This window comes from Misgurnus anguillicaudatus, chromosome 2, assembly GCF_027580225.2.
Source record: "Misgurnus anguillicaudatus chromosome 2, ASM2758022v2, whole genome shotgun sequence".
Lineage (NCBI taxonomy): Eukaryota > Metazoa > Chordata > Actinopteri > Cypriniformes > Cobitidae > Misgurnus > Misgurnus anguillicaudatus.
Window position 1 is genome coordinate 51,371,625 of NC_073338.2, and position 24,604 is coordinate 51,396,228.

At 38.1% G+C, this 24,604-nt stretch overlaps 2 protein-coding genes across 2 annotated transcripts; one reads left to right on the top strand and one right to left on the bottom strand.

Annotated features, from left to right (window-relative positions):
• Window positions 1-7,127: 7,127 nt before the first annotated feature.
• On the bottom strand, window positions 7,128-14,671 carry LOC129447541 (uncharacterized). The gene is made up of 19 exons (XM_073857553.1): window positions 14,465-14,671; window positions 13,782-13,953; window positions 11,697-13,703; window positions 11,462-11,601; window positions 11,125-11,329; window positions 10,945-11,049; window positions 10,622-10,812; window positions 10,298-10,439; window positions 9,523-10,170; window positions 9,377-9,445; window positions 9,197-9,297; window positions 8,745-8,864; window positions 8,563-8,610; window positions 8,381-8,464; window positions 8,218-8,283; window positions 7,589-7,649; window positions 7,454-7,504; window positions 7,248-7,292; window positions 7,128-7,171 (listed from the first exon to the last, which is right to left on the bottom strand). The coding sequence occupies exons 1-16, from the start codon at window positions 14,537-14,539 to the stop codon at window positions 7,599-7,601; spliced, it is 4,224 nt and encodes a 1,407-aa protein (XP_073713654.1). The 5' UTR covers window positions 14,540-14,671; the 3' UTR covers window positions 7,128-7,171; window positions 7,248-7,292; window positions 7,454-7,504; window positions 7,589-7,598.
• Window positions 14,672-16,509: 1,838 nt separating this feature from the next.
• LOC129443220 (uncharacterized) lies at window positions 16,510-23,949 on the top strand. The gene is made up of 4 exons (XM_055203691.2): window positions 16,510-16,850; window positions 17,608-21,420; window positions 21,970-22,020; window positions 22,760-23,949. Exons 1-2 carry the CDS (start codon window positions 16,686-16,688, stop codon window positions 18,754-18,756), a joined length of 1,314 nt encoding a protein of 437 aa, XP_055059666.2. The 5' UTR covers window positions 16,510-16,685; the 3' UTR covers window positions 18,757-21,420; window positions 21,970-22,020; window positions 22,760-23,949.
• The last annotated feature ends 655 nt before the right edge of the window (window positions 23,950-24,604 follow it).

Here is a 24,604-nt window from a genome sequence, read left to right on the forward strand (position 1 = left end):
AAATTCTTCCAAAACAGAGATGTGTATGTGCATTCCCAGAAAAAAATAAACATTGAATCTTCTTCAGCATCACAAAAAGTGAGTCAATATCTGGAAACATTTTTTAATAAAGTTTAACAGGGTAAAAGGTAATTTATACATCCTTAACCTTATTTGTAAATAAGTATTTAGATGACAGAGTCTAAACTTTTATCACACAATATAAAGGATATGTTGATGCAGCCATTTTGCGTAATTGATAACCGGTAATTTATTAAACAATACGGAGGAAAAATACTCGTGTACCACTCTGCTCTTTGCTAGAACCGGAACTACATTTATTTGCATATTTCCTTATATGGAAGACAGGTTACATACACGTGACATGAACACTATGAGGGCACATATATTATAAACGTTAACACCCCCACTTGCTCTCATAATGTACAATACTACATATTACAACAACAATATACCAGTAACACATGAACAATCTTGTGTTTCTCTTTCATTGCATTTACATGCCAAACATGAAACTCTTGAACTTTTCTAATTTAAATTTTGTCACTGGTTTAGTCAGAACATCAGCCACCATTTCCCCTGTGGGGCAATACTCAATTGTCACTTTGCCGTCACTGAGTGCTGATCGGATGAAATGATATCTTATATCAACATGTTTACATCTTTGACGACATACAGGGTTCTTTGACAGAGCAATTGCACCTTGGTTATCCTCAAAAATGTGTACTGGCTCTTACATACAGTCATTTTCCAAGTCATTCAACAACTGTACAAGATACATGCTTTCCTGTGTGGTAGCAGCCAGAGCCATATACTCTGCTTCACATGTCGATAAAGCGACTGTTGACTGTTTCTTTGACTTCCAGGAAATCAAAGGACCATTTGGAGTAAGACTAAAACAGTATCCTGTGGTACTCCTCCTGTCATTTAGATCTGATGCCCAATCAGCATCACTATATGCTACAAGTTTAAGTTTTTCTTTAGTTTTCCTGTAACATAGTTCATGATCAATTGTACTTTTTAAGTACCTCATCACATGTTTAACAGAAGACCAGTGTTGTTCCTTTGGATCAGAGAGATACTGAGACAGTTTGCTAACAATCCAGCTTAAATCAGGTCTTGTACATGTCATTAGATAGATCAAACTACCAACTGCCTCACGGTACCTTTTAGAATCAACAGGATCACCATCATTATTGTAGTCAAGCTTTTGCTCACATGGTGTTAATCTGGGTTTGCAATCTGACATATTGAATCTCTCTAGTATCTTTAAAATGTACTTCTTCTGATTCACTTTTATGACTCCTTCATTTTGATGAAAATCAATTCCTAGGAAATGTTTGAGTTTTCCCAGATCTTTCATTTTAAATTTTGCTGTCAGCATCTTTTTCACCCAATTCAGTAAATCATTGTTACTTGCAGCAATAATCAGATCATCAACCCAGATTATTACAATCACTCTCTCTTTATCATTTTGTTTACTGTACACGCAGTGATCAGCTGAATTCTGCACAAAGTCATTCTCAATCAGACAGTCATGTAGCATTTTGTTCCAGTTCCTTCCGGACTGTTTTAAACCATACAATGACTTGTTCAATTTACAGACTAGTTTTTCACCTATGTCTGACTCAATTTCAAACCCTTCTGGCTGTTCCAAATAGATCTCAAAATCAATTGGCGCATGCAAATATGCAGTCTTTACATCCATCTGGTGGAGGTCTAGATCGTATTGCGCTGCCATTTGCATCAAAGCTCGTACCGAAGTGATATTTGCAGTTGGGGAAAAAGTCTCCTTGTAATCTACACCCATCACTTGACTGTAGCCTTTAGCTACATATCTGGCTTTGTATGTCTCAGTCTCATCTGCATTGCTTTTGATGGAATATACCCATCTACCCCCCACTGCATGTTTACCTTCTGGAAGTGGAGTAAGTGTAAATGTGTCGTTTTCTTTAAGGGAGTCCATTTCCTCTCTCATGGCCTTAGCCCACATTTGTGACTTACTTGAACTCACTGCTTCTTTGAACGTTTGTGGCACATCACACATTCTGTAACAATAGTCAACATTGGTCAGAATCTGATCATCACATTCAACATCAGAAACATAATCCATTAGATACTGGGGAGCTCTCCTGTTTCTCTTAGGGTAACGTGTGTTTTCACTTCTCTCCGTCTCATTACCTTGATCTTTGGTCTCAACTTGAGGTTCAGTCTCTTTTGGGGTGTACTCAGTCACCTTCTCCTTTGTCTGGGAGTATACATATCTTTCCCTATGGAAATCCTCATCTGATATTGAGATATCAGTCTGCGTTTGGTTTTCAGTAACACTCTTTGTCACAAATTTCACAAGCCTGTGTTTGAGGACTTTTCCGGTTTCTGGATAAAAGACGAGATATGCAGGGCTGTTTTTATCATACCCTACAAAGACTCCTTTTTCACATCGTGCATCTAGTTTCTTTTTGTCTTGCTTGTACGCATAACATGCTGAACCAAACACCTTCATTTTTGAAAGATCAGGTTTTCGTCCTGTTAGAGCATGGTATGGGGTTTGCTGTATCCGGTCATTATAGCACCTGTTGCGAATTACTGCAGCAGTCATTACAGCATAGGTCCACAACATCTTGGGTAGTTTGCTCTCGAGAAGCAAACATCTTGCCATCCCAAACAGCGTTCTCCAATTCCTCTCAGCGGTCCCATTTTGATGGGGTGAATAGGGTGCTGAGGTCTCATGTCGGATGCAGTTCTTGCTCAATAGTGACTGAAACTCTTTTGCCATGAACTCTGTGCCATTATCTGATCTCACACACTTTATAGTCCCATAAGGGGCTACATCGGCTAAGAACTTCTCAGTAGCTTTCACAGTATCACTCTTAGCTTTTAAAAAATACACAAATACTGCACCTGAGTAATCATCAGTAAATGCCAGAGCATATTTGAAACCATCTTTAGCTTCTGGGTCAATAGGACCAGCAAGATCTGTGTGCACGAGTTCAAGAGCAGCTTTGGCCCGTGTATCAGGCTTCCTATTTCTAAACTGTACAAATTTACCCTGTGTGCAGATTTCACAGTTTAGCTTAGATTTATCAGTCTTTCCCTTAATTTTCATTCCCTCAACAACATCTTGCAATTTAGAGACATCATCATAGTTGCAGTGTCCAAGGATTTCATGCCAAGTTTGAATGTCATAACAACCGTTACAACTGTCATTGTCCGTGTTAACAGTGTTCAAATAGTACAGTCTATTGTACTCTTGTATGTGAAACTTCGTACCGTTGCTGTGAATGAGTTCGTCGTGTCCTTGTTGAAAGTTGATCGAAGCTCCGTTTGTCGTTGCTGCTTTAACAGAAAAGATGTCCTGGGGGTACGATGGAATGTACAACGCGCTTTTCAGTGTCGTATTCACCTGTCGTCCCTCGCTGTTGATCAGACACACCTCCGCGTCACCTCTCTTTAACGCCACTCCGCTCGCTCTGGTCCCGTCAGCCAACTCAATGTAGTGTTTCTCCGGCTGGAATTTGTCGTCAAACTTTTTGAATTTCCCGATGTCTGTAATAATGTGCGATGTCGCACCAGTGTCAACCATAAGTCCTTTCTGTTGCACATTGTAGAAATGACACTCACTCGCTTTGAAAACAAATGTGTGCGTGTCGATGTCTTCATTATCAATGGCTTGTTTTACATTGTCTCTTTTACGTCTGCAATTTTTATTTCTGTGCGTTGAGCTTTTACAATAACTACACCACAGTCTTTTGCGATTTGGGGTCAGGCAAGCACGAGCCTTATGTCCCTTTCGTCCGCAGTTATAGCACGTAATGTCCGAGTCTGCGAGTTGTTCTCTCCCCCTCCATTCCGGTGCTGAAGTACTCGCTTTCATCACGTTATCATCACTCGCGCTAGTGTGAAACTTTTCTGTACTTTCAAAACTTCTCAACTTAGTCTTGAAATCTGAAAACGTCAATTTTTCATCACTTTGTGTGACATGAACGGCGAACGGTTTAAATGAGTCCGGCAAACCTTTTAAAACCATCGCAATTAACAGTCCATCACTGAGACTCTCTTCGGCATTTCTCAGTGCCGTGATTGCATTTTCTGCTCGTATAATATAATCCGTGACGCTCTCATTTGCCTCTTTCTGCAGCGACGTTAACTCCGTATATAGGCTGATTATTCGTGGTTTACTTTTACCAGCATAATAACTTCTCAAAATTTGTAGAGCTTTCCTACCGTCGTCCGCTGCATCTCTCATTACAAGAGACAAACTTTTATCATCCAGATACTGAATTAGCTCAGCATATGCTTCCTCGTTCTTATCAATCACATCTTCATCTTCTTCACCACGTGCGGGAGGCTCGGATAAAATCGTGTCCTTTAAGCTGGGCGTACACGGTGCGAATTCTGACGGTCGGAACGTCGTGAGCTCTCGCACACGACACGAGTGAGTTTATGCGAAAATAATTCGTACGCAGTCACACACGACAAGATTTTACTGTAGGACTTGAGGAATTCTGACGTAAGCAATTTCGCACCTGTGAGTGGCAGAATGTACAAAAAATAAAACAAGAAGAACACGGCAAAGATATTGGCTTTTGTGCAGAAAACTGTTTCTGTTTTTTTGTATTTCTATTTATGCATTCCGAAATTGCAATATAGGTCTAGTGCTGTGGCGGTGAAGGAATTTCTCTGGCAGTGGTTTTTCTTGCTAGCGCATATGCGGTTTTATCTTCTTAATATATCATGATTGTAGTGCCAAGTAAACATCTATATTGGTATTATTAATGTTACATATATTGTTGCTTTTTTATAAATATGACGTTTAAAAACAAATTCAGTGGGCATATTTATTTATTTGTAAATGCAGAATGAGGAGCAATTGAGGTAAAACGCAAGGTAAGATAACGTAACACGTCTTTCCCTTTATGATTAAATTATTTAGACAATACATCTACAGCCAAATATTAATTTGTAAAACGAAAATCATTTAATGTAATATAGAGCACATTGTCTAGGCTTGTTTGCATTGTCTAGTGCAAATGTAGAGACACCCCTCGCTGCAGACTGTAGCGCGGTGACATCACGTACCTATGTCACGTATGTCTTCAGTGCGCATGCGCAAAGTGACGCATGGTATGTCTTCAATGCGCATGCGCATTGCGACGCGCGCGGTATGTCTTCAATGCGCATGCGCAGAGTGACGCGTGGTATGTCTTTAATGCGCATGCGCATAGTATGTATTTAATACGCATGTTATTTAACGACACGCAAACAACAATTATAGGTAATCACAGAGCACACTCAGCATTATCGGTAGTATTTTAATGTTAATTTTAACTTATGTGTAACAGAGCACACTCGGCATTATCGGTTGTATTTTAATGTTAATTTTAACTTATGTGTAACAGAGCACACTCCGCATTATCGGATGTGTTGGTATATTTTAAAATTACTATGAACATTTATGGCACCTTTTAAGAAGCAATGAATAAATAAATATATAGACCTTCCCATTTGTCATGGTTTTTTGTGTTGATGACTGTAACGTTAATTAGAAGTTAAATCAACTACGTACAGTACGTTTTCAGTCACTGCATCACTTATTATGTAAAAAACATCAAAAACTCAATGATAACAATGTTGCTTCGTTTTATAAACGGGCCACAAAACTATTTATTATGAAAGAAACATCAAAAACTCAATGATAACAATGTTGCTTCGTTTTATAAACGGGACACATAAAACTATTATGTAAGAAACATCAAAAACTCAATGATAACAATGTTGCTTCGTTTTATAAACGGGACACATAAAACTATTATGTAAGAAACATAAAAAACACAATGATAACAATGTTGCTTCGTTTTATAAACGGAAATTGTAGATATAATTATGTATAATACATGGGTGAAAAGTAACTAGGCATTAAAAATAGGAAATAATGTGCATATTTTTAAAACAAAATTTATTAGAACAAAACCTTGTTTTTAATGCCTAGTTAAATTTCATCCATCCTTTATAAATAACTATATTTATTCTGTCGGAAATTCTCCTCCGTCATTTAAAAAACAGTCATTAGAGCAATAGCCTTCAAACTCCTTTTCTGAATAAAATCCACATAGGACTCCCCTCCTGCCATCCCCAACATAGCCAGGTGGGCAGTCTTTGAATACTTCTCCACAGCGGAAGCATTCAGTCAAAGAGTAGGGCACCCGAAACTGTTGTCTGTATGTTTTGGAGAATGCGCTCCAGTTCACCACACCTAATTTAGACAAAATACAGATCACAAAATATTAAATCATTTTGAAGAAAGGCATTAACATGTCATGTTAACATGGACATATAAGTTTTTTTTAAATGAGATTATACATTACAGGAAGATGCTAAACAAATAAATGCTTCACTAAAGTACAATTCAAGTTATGAGTACTTTTCTAGCTAAAAGTTGAAAGGTTTTGAAGGCAATACAGAGAATAACGATAGAGACAGAGTATTTTTAGAGTACTCCATACTTATACAGGACTTAAAGAACTTACTGTCAAGCCACATAAAGTGAGCCTGTTCTCGGAATTGGGGCTCACTGACAATGTCCCTAAAAACCTTGCATGTCAGTGCAAGCCTCAAGATAGCCACATCACCGTCAACTGTGACTACTCCCGTCAGGATCTGCCACAGGATCTCAGGAGGCATCTGTCCCAAATAGCCAAAAGTCAGTTCAAAATGCAACTACATTAGACAATAAAAAGAGAAACATATGGATTGACAGTTTAAACCTTGGTCAAGTAATCAACAGGTGGGGTGGGTTTCACTGCCTCTAAATTAGAGAGCAAAAAACATGAATAGCATCATTTTTAAAATAATACTAATGGAGTTCCACAAGAATAACAGTGGAAGCCATACCTGCTCTCTCTGCTCTCCTTTTCTTCCTGAGTTCTTTCCTTTCAGCGTCAGATCTTCAAATGATTAAAATATAAAGATTAAATCGACTGTTTTAGATTATTACACCCAACAAATTTATTTGAACTACAGTCTCCATGGTAAAAACACGTTAAACTGTTACATTTATGTTCACAGACAAGCTGGCAACATTTTATACACAATATAAATATCTAACTTACTTCAAAGGATAGTTACTCAGGAGAAACATGCACCACCATCTTCTAATTGTTGGCATGTCAGACTGTAAAACAGAGCACTAATGAGCTTATGCTAACTAAGGAATTTAAAATAAAATGTCTTTAAAAATAAAGGCTTACTTCACTGAAATCAAAACGCCTCTCCATGACAACATAGAGTGCATACTACAATATGAATTAAAGCACATGTGAGCAGACAGTAATGAATGTACAATAGCATACTGTATATTGAAATGTTTGGCTTGTATTTATTAACACCAGTCAACGATACACAACACTGAAACATTTTTAGAAGGACATTTATAATACTTAAAACACATACTTACCATCAGTGCAAACACTCCACAGTTATTGGAACTGTGTTGTCTGGGAATGTCCTGAGAGATAAAAAAATATTACACATACATACATAAAAGGAACAACACCAAAAGCTGGTTGGCCTTAGGATGGCTGGTGCTTACTGTAATGTCATCACAGCAGTATTCCCTCCATTGCCCAGGATTGACATGTTTTGCTAGTTGTCTAATATTTAAATAAAACATAAAAAAAGAAAAGATTAATTAGGTAAAAAGATTACGTTGAGTTAAGATAACCTTTAATGGATACCTGACAAAGCCAGGTCTCAAAGTTTAACCAATTTTAAAAGCCCTGATATTCTTACAGGGCCTACGGTCAGACAGAACTAGTTGACTGCACATCAGATACACATATTAAATGGCAGCTAAATATGAACACATTTATTAAGCTAGAAAAATGAACCAAAAAGCAAAAAAAAAAAAAATATGGGGGTATATGGTTTAAAACAGAACCACCATAACCCCCGAACTCATGAACTCATGAACTTTGAACATTTCAATCATAAAACCTGTATTTGTTCATGTAACGGCAATCACTGAAACCAGATCCGGAGAGGGAATCAAGCCAAAAGATCTCTCTTTTTTTTGGCTTCATAATCTAAAACAGTGTACACTTTGACATCAACTGTAAAGTGCTAATACTCTTAACATTTCGGATGTATGAAATAATGACAAAAAACATTTAAACATTATCTGATTGTTTTAAGATTAAAGATAACCATTTTGAAACCTACACAGATCATCCAATGATTTTTGGAACAGGCAGGCAGCAAAATGTAGTCGTTAACTCCAATGTTATCCTTAAAAAATAAATATTTTTTAGAATAGGAGAATATACAGTAATATTTTAAATAATGTCATAGTGCCTCAATTACAAAACCTTACAATGATACTCACAGGAACATTAGACATTGGATCAGCAAAGAAGGGTGGCAACCAAGTTCTTGTCACAAATGAATTAAAGACATAGACCATTATTCCCTGTCAAGAAATAAAAGTGAACCAAATCAATAAGAAACTACATAACTATTTGTACACATCATGCATACAGAATATTTGATCATGGTAATCATCATTACCTGAGGTTCAGCAAGATCCTTTACAGCCAAAAGACAAGCATTTAAAATCTGTTTACAAATCAAAGAAGAAGATTTTTAAATATGTTAACATTAAAGGACATATTTAATAGTCCACACACACTACTGCACTTCAATGCATGGGTAAAAGAAAAAAATATAGAAGTATGCTTGCGGCTACTCACGGTTCCTTCTACATCCCTAAGTAGTCCTAAAGTAAGGAAGTCCTTCCTCATGAGAACTAGGCTTCCGACAGATGACAAGAATTCTTTCTCTGGTCCGTTCTCCATTAAGGCATGGTTTAGCTAGGAAAATAACAGTTACATATCATGCATCACTCTCTTTTTAAGTGCTACAAAATATTATGTTAAGGGGTGGTTTCCAGACAGGGATTTGAATAAGCCAGGACTAGACCTTAGTTTAATTAGGAAATAACTATTTTTAACAAACATGCCTTCCTAAAAACATTAATTGTGTGCATTTTGAGGCAAAACAAAAGGGCACTGATGCATTTTAAGATATGTCAGTAGAAGTTGTTTTCAGTTTGGTCAGCTCTAACATTTATTTTAGTCTAGGACTAGTCTAATCCCTGTTCAAGAAGCCGCCCCTTAAACTAACAGTAATGCAACTAACTAACCTGGCTTAGCTGTACTGTACAGGGTAACTGCTTCCAGTATGCCTTGTTTGGTTGCACATGATGCAGAGCAGTAAGGCCCACTGTGGAACTCCTAACAGGTACTGGGGAATACATAAAAATGAGAAAAAATTAAATAACATTTGGTTTAACATAACATTACACTTTTTTTATTATGCATACATGGGTCATGTTTTTGCTTTTCATCTCCTGAGAGTCTCTCATCAGTTTGAACAGATTCTGGAGGTGTCCCTATAGATGGAATAAAAGCTGATGCATTATATATAATTTAATAATCTCACAATAAGACAGTAAAAAAGAAATCTTACCTACAACAACCTGACCATTTTCATTCAAGATCAACTGATCATTTGATGACACAATTTTTTTGAGGTCTTGTTTTACCTTTTCATTTTGTGATGTGTTGTAGTGGTGGATTATATTGCGCATTAAAAATACATGTGCTGAAGGTGTGAGCGTGTTCATGAAGTAATTATTTTTCCTCATCCCAGCAAAGAGTTGTTCAGCAGTTTGGGTATTTAACCACCCACTTAATTCTGGGACTAAGTGAACTCTTCTGAGGGCATCTTTAGGGTCTTTTGTGTTCAACTCATGAAAGCGATCATACAGAGCATAGTGCTCAGAAGAACCAGATAGAGGATGGCAGGTGGGATCCGTTCCCAACTGTTTAACCTTTAACCATGGCAAATTCACTGTTAACTTGCTTTCTTTCGCCTGCTGAATATTTTCAGGGGTTGGCTCTGCAAGTCTGCCTTCATGAGGGCTGAAGGGTAAAGTCTCTGGTTCCCGAAGGTTAGTGTGTGTTGCAAGTCCTCTGGCAAAATCATACACTGACACATTAGGAAAGTGCTTCCATGCTAAGAGCAAATCAGCAAAGTCTCTTGGAGACTCTGCTCTGATGTTAAATTTGATGGAGTACACTACTCCACACGGACATGTAAGTACTGCCCATCCACCTAAAAAAAGAAAAAAATTAAAACATAAAGTTAAGACTTAGGATGTCTAGCGAAATGCCTTAACCTTTTCAAATATAATTGTAGTTGCTTATAAACATATCAACACAGAAATGAGAAGAAATCCTACCAGAAGCACCCCAGATTTGTTGAAACACTTTATCATATGAGGCACGATTTTGCATCTCCTCTCTTAACCTTAAGACAAGGTCCATCTTAGAGCCTTTCGAGTCCAAACCACACTCTTTGCAGAGTTTCCGTATTGCTTCAACCTACATCATAATTATGAAATAAATAAAAAGCGTGTTGCGTGTTCACAACTTACTATACCTGATGTGTTTGTACTGACTCAGATAGGTAAAATGCAGAAGACCAATTCAGAGTACCATAATAGAAATGCACATCATTTCAAACAACTACTGAAACAGTATTAATTAGGATCTGATCACTTTACCTTCATCTTGAAGAGCTCATCTCCAAGTCGTTCTTCATTAATATCAAGATCAAGCATGTCACATGGCCTGGTTTTCTGAATTTTTGCAAATTCCGTGTTCAACACCATTTCAGATTTTCTTGTGTTCACACCAATCCACAAAGCCCAACAATCATAACTTGGAGGAATGACGAAGGGGTTCTTCATGCCACCTTGCATTTATAAAGTGTCCCCATATTATTAGCACATTGTACGGCACAAGTTATCAAAAACAATACCATTAATAAAAATAAAAAAAATAATAATTAATTTTTTTTTTTTAAATAACACCAATAACGACTCACTTCGAAGAAATCCCCGTCCAACCATGTCTTGTGTCACTTGCTCCCAAAAGGACACAATGTTGGTATGTCCATCAAAATCATCAGGCGGAGTTTTAATTTCACTGACTGAAAAGACATAAACGGAATTAATATAAAAAACAAACATCAAGATTCTAGAGACTGGACAGTGAACTAACTTACAAGGCACAGTAAACACTCCTTTTTTGTGGAGGTCCATGATTACAACTTTAGGGTAGTATCCACAATTGATGCAGGAGTACATGTAATCATGATTGGTCAGTGCTTCAAAGTGTGTGTATGCATGAAGCACAGTATCATGGCTGGGAAATTTTGTTTTTTCAGTGGCCTCAAGCAGGCTGAGGACTCTGCTGACTGCGGTGTGATTCTATAAGAAACAAATAAAACATTACAGATGCAAACTGGAATCTTAAGGTTTAAGGGCAACACATGCAATATGTTATCTTTCCAATTTTAAACATTCAAGCAGCAATATGGGGTACTATAATGGGTAACATACCTGAATAGCATTGCGAAGAATCATGCATAAATGCAGTGAAATCAGAAGGTGATCATTAAAATTATGGATACCATCCGTGAACTCTTGATAACGGTACATCATTTTGCACTTGTTGCACACTTTGTAGTAAGTGGAAATCCCTTAAAAGAGAAGATTTTGCTTTTCAAATTAACTTCATCAACATTTCTAAACTTCTTTGCAGCTTTCTGCAGAATTTCAATAACTGAGACTTTACCTTCAACAAGTCCTGTGAAGGTTAAAATCCTTGCCCGTGATGTTATGAGTTTTGGATCACTTAGCATCTGATTTCCCATGCACTGGGAGCAGAAAGTCTCCTCTGGAATTAGGCTGCGTGGGAATTCACACTTGGGTTTAGTGCCACTAATAAGTTCCTTTGGCAGGTCTGCAGGAAGACTTTTTTCTTTCAATAAATAAAGCACCATTTTCTTTATGCCTGCCTCATTTGGTGGGTATTGTTCTTCGTGTAAATCTTCCATTTGGAACTGCGAACTCTTGGGGGGATCAGTCCATTCTGTGGTCCTTACTTTTCTAAAAAGTGACTTGTGTGTTTGAAATAAGTGCCACTTAGCAATTGATTTGTGCACGCAAGACTGCTTGGTTTTGTTACATGGGCAACTCCATGTGATTTTTTTTGAGTCATACACAACAATTACTCTTCCAAGGCGGCTATAATATGATGTTTTGGGTTCATACACTGAAATAAATTTCTTGGATGAAGGTCCAGCAAATGTCACCTCCACTGAGAGCGGCACACCCAAAATAGCTGCTGTCCGCTGTCTTTCAGTGCATTTCTGTTTTCGGTCTTCCCCAAACCACTTTTGTTGCACCATTTCCCTCAGTGTTTCTTCATTTAAGGTGATGGCATCATCAGCGCTTCGAGGACAGAAAGCCAAGGATTTTATATGGTCGCATTCAAATGTCTTCAAACCACTTCTTAAGGCAAACTCTGTGTTTGTGTTACACTGATCTACCTCACACATTATTTTGTGGTTTGCCCCCCATGTCCTCTTCTGCACATGTATTGGCAGTGATGGTCCAAAGAAAGACTTCTGAACAGAAAAAATTCCATTTTCACTGTCAATGCACTGGCTAAGAAAATGTCTTTCAGATGAAATTGTGTGTTTCACATCTGTATGTTTTCTTCGAATGTGGAGGCGTAGATTTTTTTTGTTAACTTCAATCCCACAGTGAATACATTTCACTTTACTTTGTTTTGAACCAGCTAGGACACATTTGTTAGGAAATAAAGAAGTTAATGGTCCACTTGGTAGAGGCTGAGGTTGTAGTTGAAGTGCAGTTTGACCAGACACTGAAGGTAGAGGTGTGGGAGTAGTCAAATGAGATGGAAGTGGTGGTACATAACTGACTTGACTTTTACATAGAGTAGTGGGTGTAGAAAACAGTTGACATGGTGAAGGCTGAGGTTGTAGTTGAAGTGGAGTTTGACCAGACACTGAAGGTAGAGGTGTGAGAGTAGAAAACAGTTGACTTGGTGAAGGCTGAGGTTGTAGTTGAAGTGGAGTTTGACCAGACACTGAAGGTAGAGGTGTGAGAGTAGAAAACAGTTGACTTGGTGAAGGCTGAGGTTGTAGTTGAAGTGGAGTTTGACCAGACACTGAAGGTAGAGGTGTGAGAGTAGAAAACAGTTGACTTGGTGAAGGCTGAGGTTGTAGTTGAAGTGGAGTTTGACCAGACACTGAAGGTAGAGGTGTGAGAGTAGAAAACAGTTGACATGGTGAAGGCTGAGGTTGTAGTTGAAGTGGAGTTTGACCAGACACAGAAGGTAGAGGTGTGAGAGTAGAAAACAGTTGACTTGGTGAAGGCTGAGGTTGTAGTTGAAGTGGAGTTTGACCAGACACTGAAGGTAGAGGTGTGAGAGTAGAAAACAGTTGACTTGGTGAAGGCTGAGGTTGTAGTTGAAGTGCAGGTTGACCAGACACTGAAGGTAGAGGTGTGAGAGTAGAAAACAGTTGACTTGGTGAAGGCACTGCTTGAGGTTGAAGTGGAGGTGCTGTCTGAGTAAACCCTGACGGTATAGGTGTACAGAACTGTACTGTGGGTGTTGCTGTTCTTTGTGGAGTATGAACCTTGTCATTCTTATTCTTGCATTTTGTAAGATGAATTATCAACTGTGCTTTTCGCAGAACAGTGGCAGAACAATAGCAGCAATGAAAATGTGATTCATCTCTGCATCTTAAATTACACCTGATTATAGTGAAACCTGAATGTAAACAAAATTAGTGTAAAATGCATACATACTCACAAAAGAATGCATTTATGGATGCTCAGGTACACAAACCTCCTTCCTGAATAGCTGTCTTCAGATGATGCTCCACATGTTTTGTAACACTTTCCAAATCCCTTGGTTTGTAGACCCAGGTCTCACAAAATGGGCAGTGGTATTTATCACAGCATGAGGTGCATTGCGTTATTCTTATGCCCTCTCCTTTTATTTTGACAGAAACATGCATCTAGAAAATCACATAAGCAAAAAATGTAAGGTTTGTTTTATTGTATATCTCACGTGGACCGGGTTTCTGCCAATCACATGCACGTAATTTTACACTTCTTTTAAATTTCTTTGCTTAATTAAACTTAATTTGTCAAGATGATTTCTGAATGTAAAAAAAACTATTGAGCAACAAAATAAGTTTTATAAGCAACAAAATTCGAAAGTAAGGTTACAAGTTTAAAACGATATTTATCATTTGCACTGACTAAGAAAATGCGTTTCGGATAACGTATTTTCATAGATAGTGCGTGGTAAGCAGTAAAACATGTTTGTACTATTGCTGTTTTAAACTGAAATATTTTGTGCTTTATTATTATAGAATTTTAATGTGAAGCTATGTCCGTTTTGCCTTTTTCGATTTACAACACTGTGGTCAACATTTGTTGTATTAATACATTTAAATAAATTGAACAATTTTAATAGCAACATATGCCATTTATAAAAAAACCATTAATATCTAATCGACTTACCGCAATAGAATCCATCACTTTCGAGCAAAACGTGAAAAACTTCTTCGTGGTATTATGAAGGTTGTCATTGAACATTTAGGCGCATTACTGCCACCTACTGATTAAAGTTAAATATTTTGTACATGCGCATTAAAGACATGCGATACGTAAGACATACGTGACGTCAGTACGTGATGTCACCGCGCTACAGTCTGCAGCGAGGACTACTTGCAAATGTACGCGGACCCTCGGTCAATGCGGGGTCTTGAAGTAAAAGTGAGCACGCAGCATTTGTGCTCATGTAAATGTACAAAATAAATGCCATACAGAAGGCATTGCATATTAATATATGGCATTTTCTCAGTAGGCCTATGTAAATTAATACATAGCAATACCAATATAGTATGAAATCAAATTAATCATTATTTAAATAAAGTTTCAGAGATAGCCTACATTTTTAGTCATTTAAATATTCTCATCATTTCAGAACAAGTTTAGGCTACCATAACAACGTACATTGGGCTATATCATGTGTTCCTTTGGTCGAAAATATGTAAAAAATATATATATGGGTAAAAAACACCGAACAAAAACGTTTAAGCTCTTGTTAAAGCAGAAGCTCCATAATAATCTGGAAAACGTCGTCTCCGCGTATGATAATCATGTTTAATATAGTCTCTTGTTCATTGACAATTTATTTTGCATTTATTATATGAGTAAAAAGTGTAAAACAATAAATGCATATCTTATAGCCTATTAAACATGGACATTCCGTTGCTTTTTATTCTCTGTCACGCCAGCCCTTTTAATATCCATTCATTTATGAAACTGTACTACAGCGACTTTGTCACAGCTTGGATTACACAAAATTGCGACATTCTTTGTCCATCCTACTGTTTAAACCAGTGGTCTCTGCACGGAGTCTAATAATTTTTATATTTATTTATTACATATTTTAGTTGGCTTATTTTATGTTTAGATTGTAAATAATGATAAACATATTAACAAGTAAAGAAAAATCAACAGTATTACAAAGTAAAACAAAAAAGTTTTAATATCAAAAAGTAGCCCTCGTTTTATAGCTTAATCTACACTCTCTCCTGTTTCCGCACACATCCAAAGCTGTGACCGGACATCACAAAAACACGTATGACAGGTTTTTCAGGCAAAGAAGCTGATCAAGAGGTCGTCACTGAAAGGACCTGTCATATTTGTCATGATGTCCGGTCACCGGAGTGTGTGCGCGAAACATATAGCCAGCTATAGAGTTGTCGTCCAGATTTGAGGTAGCAGTGCCACATTTGTCTTTCTTTTGTACATTCTGATTGGTCAACTTCAAGTGCTTTGCCAGATCGTCTCGTTCACCCGCACCAACACTACGAATTTATACCGACAGCTCCCGAACTTTTTTAACATGTTTAAAAATTATCGGGAGGTCGTAAGGTGCTCGTAACCTGCTCGGCTCGGCTCGTAATTCCTCTCACACGGTGCGAGCCGCGACCATACGAGCATGAACGATTTGGTCCCGAGAAAAAAAATCGCATGCGAGCTCCTACGACAGCAAAAATCGCACCGTGTACGCCCGCCTTTAGGCCTTGCAAACGCAGGTGACCTAGAAATTTCGTCTCCCAAAGTTCATAGCTCTTTTCATCTCCGTCAAAAACTAATCTACTCCATCGGTTACCTGCATCTTTCCTGGGCCCATAACCTGTTGATGCAGCCATTTTGCGTAATTGATAACCGGTAATTTATTAAACAATACGGAGGAAAAATACTCGTGTACCACTCTGCTCTTTGCTAGAACCGGAACTACATTTATTTGCATATTTCCTTATATGGAAGACAGGTTACATACACGTGACATGAACACTATGAGGGCACATATATTATAAACGTTAACAGGATAGAGATCATCTCAGATTGAAATAATTTCTTAATTCTTTTGTTGCTATCAGAGCAACTGGATAAAAATAAATATTCCCAATCATAGTTTCAAGCTGGGATCTGGTTTATGATGTAGTTCTGTCGCTAGTCCAGTAGATGACGCTGTGGCGTGACGTCACACGAGAGAGCAGGGCGCGAGGAAGTGCAGGAGGAGCGGTCGCTAGAAGAATGCGTTGAAAGATTTAAGTCTAATCGTTATTAAATAATGGCACGCGCTCCATAACTGCGCAGATTTTTATCACACATCACGATTGCGCAGTTGATTGTGGAGTTTTGAGGCAAACCCAAAGACGAAAACATGTCAAACGACGAGACGCTTCGCTCGTTGATGTTTACGCTCAGTTACGTGCTGATGAAGAGGCGGCGGGACGTCACGAGCGCGGACGCTCAGCGGCGACGCGAGGTGCAGCGGCGCGTCACTCACAGACAGTATTTCCATCAGAAACAAAAGAGGATGCTCATGGTAAACATTTACTCTTCTCTAACCAAACGTACCATGGTAATGTCATTATGGACCTGATGCAGTGATGTGTGTCATGGCTTTATCATGCGTTCACATGTTTTTGAACATACAATGAAAATGCATCATTTTTTGGTTTAGATAAGAAGGTCAACAATAGTACCGTTATATTCAATTCATGCAGTGTAACATCACAGTATTTATCTCATAAGTGGTATCAGCACAGTATTTTATAAATGGAAACTAGTATACATGGTTTAGTACCACCTCTAGTTCACCTTACATGCAACACCATTGACCACATATTTATAAGATTCATGTTATCAGTTTTGATTTCACATGGAGTTGACTGAATGAACACATTTCAATATTATACATTTTTTATACTTTATTCTGACTGGCTGAGAAATGTTTCACAGGTATGCATTATTTTTCGAGAAAAGCACCCCTGACCTGTCAAATGTCTTAAAATAACCACCATGGCTCATATCTACTCCTGCCATATTTATTTTCCGCTCTCTGCTTTGAGCCAATAGGTTCACCTTTGTGCCCACGGTCCTACTTGGCGGGTATTTAATAAGGCACTTTCTGATTGGTCTAATTTGGACAATCTAAGCATGCAACACACAAATGATAGACGCATAAAATAAATATAAGTTACACTGTGTGCATGCACTGTTATCACGTTAACGATAATTCTTTCGATATATCGTGCAGCCCTATACAAAACTTATAGTTAACCAAATTGTTTTTTCTGTAGATGATGATCGCTCAAACGTCTCGTCCAGTCAGTGACATACCAACACGTCCTACACGTGTGTGGAGCAACATCGAGAGCACCGATTGGTGGGAGCGGGTGGTCATGAGAGAGTTCCAGCCCTCCGATTGGCTTGAGAAGTTTCGCATGACTAAAGAGACGTTCTTTCTTCTCTGCGGTAAACTGAAGCCCCGTCTGAATCGTCAGGACACTCGGCTCCGCCCTGCGCTGCCCCTGGAGAAGCGGGTCGCCGTGGCGTTGTGGCGCCTCGCTTCGAATGTGGAGTACCGTACCATTAGCACGCTGTTTGGCGTGGGACGATCCACTGTCTGTAAGTGCGTGCGGGATGTGTGCCACGCCATCGTGTTGCTCCTGCGCCCACTTTACCTTCGCACACCCAGCGAGCAAGAGTTGGAGGACGCGGCCCGACTGTTCGCCACCCGCTGGGGATTCCCACACTGTGTTGGTGCGGTGGGCAGCCTCCACGTACCCATCATCGCACCGTCCAGCAACGCCGACAACTACTGGAACAGCCGCGGCTGGCTGTCTGTGGTCACGCAGGGCGCCGTCAACGGTCTGGGCCAGTTTTGGGACGTGTGCGCCGGGTTTCCAGGCAGCACCGAGCACTCCGCCATCTTGCAGAACTCCACCTTGTGGGGGCGCGCTTGCGACGGTGGCTTTTTGCTGCACGACCCACCCTTGAACTTCATGGGCCGCCCGCTGGGGTACCTGATGCTTGGGGATGCTGGATACGCTCTGAAGAGCTGGTTAATAAAGAGCTACCCAGAGTCCGGAGAGCTCACGGCAGGTCAGAGGGCCTTTAATCGCAAACTGGAGCGGGCGCGGAGCGTTGTGGACGACGCCTTTCTGCGGCTGCGGGCGCGCTGGCAGTGCTTGTTGAAGCGTAACGATTGCCGCATGGACGTGGTGCCAACCATGATACTGGCGTGCTGCGTCCTCCACAACGTGTGCGAGGTGCACGGGGACGAGTTTGACGAGAGGTGGGAGGAGGCGGTGCGACACGAGGAGAGCCCGCAGCCTGCTGACGAGGTGTCACCCTCCGCCGATGACCCGGACGCAGAGGAAGTCCGAGCGCTGTTCTGTGAATACTTTCTGCAGCAGGAGAACCAACAAAGAACGTTGGCTTGCTAAACACTGGAGAAGCTGTTTAGATGTATTTCAGTGTGTCGTGTTGTAAGAATATTGTTGGTTGTTTGAGAAAGATACATAACTGTTATGTGATCAGACTTTCAACTTGTTTTTGGGAACGGAAGCGTATGCACACAGCAGCGTCTGGGAATGTTCAAGGAAATTTGGGGCAAAGATGAAAATCTGATCATTGTTCACTCAAGTATGCTCAAGTATATCTGTGTGCTGTTACTTTTTGAAGAATCTTCACATGCTCATACATTTTGTGCACAGTGAATGCATATGAATTACATACGCATCTTATTTATAACATCAGGAACATGATAGTTTTGTAATGTGATAATTTTTAAGCATCATGACTGCGTTCACACCAGATGCGAATGAAGCGAATAAATTGTGCAGTTTGCGTGTAGTTGGATGTTTAAACATTTTGAGCATTAACTCGCTTTGTTCAGACATGAATACGCTCAATTTGCCGATTTTAGCTACGGGTGTCCACATACAATAACGAGGATTTTGTCCTCCATTGTTGTTTCGTATTTCTGCCTCCATTTGCTACGTCGTAACCACGTCACTACTAGAGCAAGCTCCTGATTGATTAAAGTTCAGATTTTTTAATTTGCGTGTTTAATTCAAATCACGTGTTACACACGCATAAAACACCCGAATCGCATTGCAGGATGTCTATTGCTTCTTTGCACGTTTTGCTGCGTAGCATCACGTTCCTTACTTTAGATTACTCGGAGTATTTAACTTCGTGTTTTTCGACCTGCGCCACCCAATTAGCGTCACTTGCATCGCTTTGCATCTATTTGCGTCTTTGCATTGACTTTGTATGTAAACTACTCACGCAAATCGATGATTTCGTATTTGGTGTGTATGCCCATAAATCATTTGCATTTGGTGTGAACGCACCATAAAGGGTCTATATGGGTCCTTAATGATTTAATTTCCTGTTTTTTCTTATTTTACATGAGTGGCGTCCTGACTGTGCATTGTTACACGATGGCATGTTTTGATACATGTTTTAAAACAAAACTGCTTATTTAGTATTATAAACTTTATTATTCTTTATTACAACTTCCATCATCATCTAGACAAGTTGGGCTTTGACTTGAAATCAGAATCATGTTTATTATGTCATAGTCGCATTCATGTCATTGAATGTATAAAGTAATTTTTGTGTGTATATTTAAATAAATCCCAAATAAATCCATGTTTGACCCAAACATTTAGACTTTATGCAGATTTTTATGAGGCGTTTTCCCGGACAGGGCTTATCCTACTCCCAGACTAAAATGCATGTTTCAGCTGCCTTAATGTAAAAACATGTGTTTTGACATATCATGAAATTCTATCTTTTTCTATGTTTAAGTGTTTCCAATTAATCTAGAAAATGTGAAAAAGATCAACCCAGTAACTTAGTTTTGGTAAACCATTCTCTCTGCAAACATGTGAAAAAATAGGTCATTGAAAGTTGGCTCCCCTTGTGATGTCAGAAGGGGATCTTATTATAATAGTTCCGCCCCTTAATCTGAACTATCCAACCACAACACTGCCATTTAGTGCAGAGAGAAAGAAAATTATTGATAGCACAATTGAGTTTAAATATCAGCAAACCACCATTATGGTGATCAGTGTTTGCATTTTCATCAGCTCATTTGCATTTTAAAGGACACACCCAAAATTTTAAAATGTTATAATAAATTATATACATGGTATTTTGAGCTAAAACTTCACATATGCACTCTGGGGACACCAAAGATTTATTTTACATGTTAAAAAAGTCTCGTGAAATGTCCACTTTAACATACATCAGTGCCATTGTTTTGTCTCAAGATGCACACAAGTATTGTTTTTTGTAAGGTTTGTTTGTAAAAATGACTTAAATGTCCTAGTCCTGGATCAATTTATTAAACCCTGTCTGGGAAACGCCCCTATTTGTTTGTGTTTATTCAGTATGATCAACATTTACTGCAGTTGTTGCATGTTTTAATGGACTAACCGCACGTGCCATCTGTCGGTTATGAAGTCTGGCATAAGATTATGGTGTGGATTAAATCTGTTGATTTGTTAAAATGAAAGACGAGGGTCATAATAAGGTCAAGGGGCATTAAACATGATGTAATCTATAAACAGGAGAATAATACAGTGATGAGTTTATATGCAGTTGTACTAATCTGTATGTAACCTGGGACAAACATGTTTGTTGTCACTCTTATGAAAGTGAAATCTGGCGGATTATCTGTCTGTGGAGAAAAAGAGAGAGAGACGCGCTCTTACGCGCATGCGCACACGCTGTCGCCGCTCTTCATCTGTAGTGATAATACGAATGCAGCAGAAGTTATCTGGAACCACACGCGCAGCAGGAGGTCATCATGATACATCCCATCATGATCAGCATCGTTGTGGTCAACACATCCATGACCGTCTTCTTCTGGGCCTTCATGCTTTCAGAGGTCTTCTTCAAAGAGGCTGAAGTCGACGAACCCAAAGCCACAGCTGCGATCAAACCAGTGTAACGTCTGGCAAACATGTAGAGATGACACGAGGCTTTGTAGAGCTGCATCTTTATTAAGTTTACTTTTAGTTTTTGGACTTTTTCTCTGTTGTTGTTTGTAATAAAAAGCGAAATTTTGGAATATTGGGCTGGATACTTTGCTTCAGGTAAGCGTCATTTTGTCTGCTTGGCCAATCAACTTAATATATTAAAGCTACAAGCCATTATTAGTTAATTATAAATAAACAAACAAATAAATTTATTAAGTACATAAAACATACGTTTTAAAAGCTCTTCATATTATAATATTTATTTATTTAATAATTTGAATTGTCGGGTACGATTTTGCCGGGAATGTTTGACGTCATCTGAACTTAAAGGGATAGTTCACCCAAAAATGAGAACTCTGTCATCATTTTCTCACTCTCATGTTGTTACAAACCTGTATAAATTTCTTTGTTCTGATGAATACTAAGATATTTTGAACATTGTTTGTAACCAAGCAGATCTGGGGCACCATTGACTTTCATAGAAGGATAAAAGATTGGTTTGGTTTGATTACAAACACTCCTCAAAATATCTTCCTTCATGTTCATCAGAACAAAGAAATGTATACAGGTTTGTAACAACACGAGTATTTTCATTTTTTGGGTGAACTGTCCCTTTAACTCATGTAAAGTACATTTTAGTAACCTGCAATTTTATATTTTAAACAGATTTAGAGACATTGCGGGGAAAAACTACAGATTACAGCGTTAACTTTAATGGTAAGTCTGGAATATGTCTATCTATCTATCTATCTATCTATCTATCTATCTATCTATCTATCTATCTATCTATCTATCTATCTATCTATCTATCTATCTATCAGCAGTGTAAAATCCCCTGTGACATCTCATGTGAATCATTGTGCACATGAGAGAGAGATAGAGAGCTTGTTAGATTCACTGATGGATTAGGTTTAAAGGTAAGTGTGACAGTGTTATTCAATACAGCCACTGGATTATATTATCAGGCCAGCATATTGTGAGGATTAAATACAAGACACTCCAGTGCTGCCTGTTAGAAGAGATTCAGAGGACGCAGGTGAAACTCCAGCGAAACATGCTGCATCCTATCATGATCATGATCGTCACATTTAACACTTGTATCACAATAGCGGAGTGGTCATTTCTCATGCATGAGATCATGAGGTTAAATTCTGAAGATCCGGATGCAGAAGAATAGACGCTGTTACGGTAGGATGAAAAGTTTAGGGTTACAGGCGCCTGCTGTGTTGAGCATCAAGTACAAAATAATCTAAAGATGATACAAGGTAAAATTACTGCTTTGATAACAAGGTATTTTTACAGGTGTGGACTACTAAACTGTTTTAACTATTGTGAGAGCTGTGTAATTACATTTTATTAATGCTTATACATTTTGTTTTTATTTTGTAAAATCACTTACAGCTTAACAAATCTTGAAAAATTAATTTCTGTGCTTCATTTTATTTTCTCTGTTCAGATTGGATGTCAGGTTGTGGATGTGATGCTGGATGATGAAGAAGGAAGGAAAATCTGACCAAACTTCTTCCAGGATTCATGTCCTCCAAACATCAATCAAACATCATGATGGCTTAACATTTCCTCAAAATCACATCTCCATCATCATTATATCACACACTATACTGTAAAAAGTGAAAGTTGGATCTGCTTTAAAAAAAATACTTTAATTGGTAACATCTTAAAATTTAACTTTTTTAACTTTCAGAAAATTTCAGTTGAAAAAAATATTTGTAGGTGTTACCAATTGAAGTGTTTTTTTTTTAAGTTAATCCAACTATTTCACTTTATACAGTGTATAGCACTGTTTGCAAAATATTTACTGTTTCATTGTTAAATGTTATTAGGACATACTCATGCTATAGAAATAATGCAGCTATAGATGAGAAACTTGAATAATAGTGTTTGTGTAAAAGTCAGGTTATTGTGATCTGAACCATTATGATGCACTGTAAAAAATGTTACTAATTTTAATGCAAAAAATAAAAAATGCTACAGTAAAAACCTAAAATAACATGACATATACAGTTAAAACTAATAATTTAACAGAACATCTAATTCTACGGTGAAATCAAGTAAACGTACAGTCTGAAAGTAAAAAATGTAAATGACTATATATAGTTCTCACAATTCCCAGCGTTTAATGGTATTTCATTTAAATGATTATGTTTCCTCTTATATTTTTTTATCAGTTTCATAAATTAGTTTTTGTTACACTTGGTGTTATGTAATTAATGTTTATAGCATTATTTTCATGTCACATGTGTTACCATCATGGAGTTTTCTGTGCACCATCTCTACATATCTACTGTATTAATAACAAACTTGTGATAAAGTGTGATTCAGCATGTGGCTGTTCGTTTTACCACCTGTAAAATGCCACTGTATTTTTTACAGTTTTTAACTGCAAAGTGTTGACATGTTTCCTGTATTTTTTACAGCGGTTTTCTGGTTACCACAGCTGTCAGTTTTTAACTGTAAAAATTACAGGTTTTCTTTTTTTTACAGTGTGTCAACAATGTGAGTCATATGATCTGTGACATTAAAATCTTGACATCACTCTGTGTAAGACAAACTACACAAATGTACTGTAGGATTATGTATATATTAGGGTGACAGTGAAGATTTTCCTTATTAAATGAACAAACAGCTGATTGTGTCTGATTCATCTTTAAGAACTAATAGATTATTATAATGCCTGTCTGAGGTCAAGAAGACCAACAAGTGATTACCTTACATTCATAGGGTGGAGATTTACCTCCATAACTAAACCCATGCATTCACAGTAATGTCAGGTGAGACGTGTACCTCCCCAAATTCATGTCTAGGCCATAGAGGTCAAATCCCTATAATGTGTTTTTGTCTCTTTTTATGACGTTCTGTCCGATATTTAGCATGAGATGTAGTTCTTTTTGAATATCTTAACGGGCAATATTTAAAGATCACTTGCGTCTTTAGGAGGACACTGTGTTCTCAACAAATACAAGATAATACATGTGACAAAACAGTAAGAGGTTCTTTGTGTGCTTTGCTTTTCCAGCGTCTTCTGCACATTTGAATTCTTCTGCATAATGATGTTAAGATCAAGAGTATTTAAGACAACTGTTTTCAAACACAACTATTACAGAAGGTGCAAACATTCATTGATGCTTAAGAAAGCAAATCGAGAAATAGCGAGAAGATAAACTTTTCAACCGAATCATTTGTGTTTGTTTCGTCTTTTAAATTCTTTAGTTGTTTTAAAGAGGAGGATGAAGGGGACGAATGCAGTCTTATGTATGATCAAATCCAGTTGAGCATCATGACT

Coding starts and splice junctions, on each gene's coding strand:
- LOC129443220 (XM_055203691.2), top strand. CDS start 16,686: ATGTCAAACGACGAGACGCTTCGCTCGTTGATGTTTACGCTCAGTTAC. Junction 16,851..17,607: donor AACAAAAGAGGATGCTCATG/GTAAACATTTAC, acceptor TTTTTTCTGTAG/ATGATGATCGCTCAAACGTC.
- LOC129447541 (XM_073857553.1), bottom strand. CDS start 14,539: ATGTTCAATGACAACCTTCATAATACCACGAAGAAGTTTTTCACGTTT. Junction 10,440..10,621: donor ATGAGCTCTTCAAGATGAAG/GTAAAGTGATCA, acceptor ATTATGATGTAG/GTTGAAGCAATACGGAAACT. Junction 8,465..8,562: donor AGGATCTTGCTGAACCTCAG/GTAATGATGATT, acceptor ATTTCTTGACAG/GGAATAATGGTCTATGTCTT.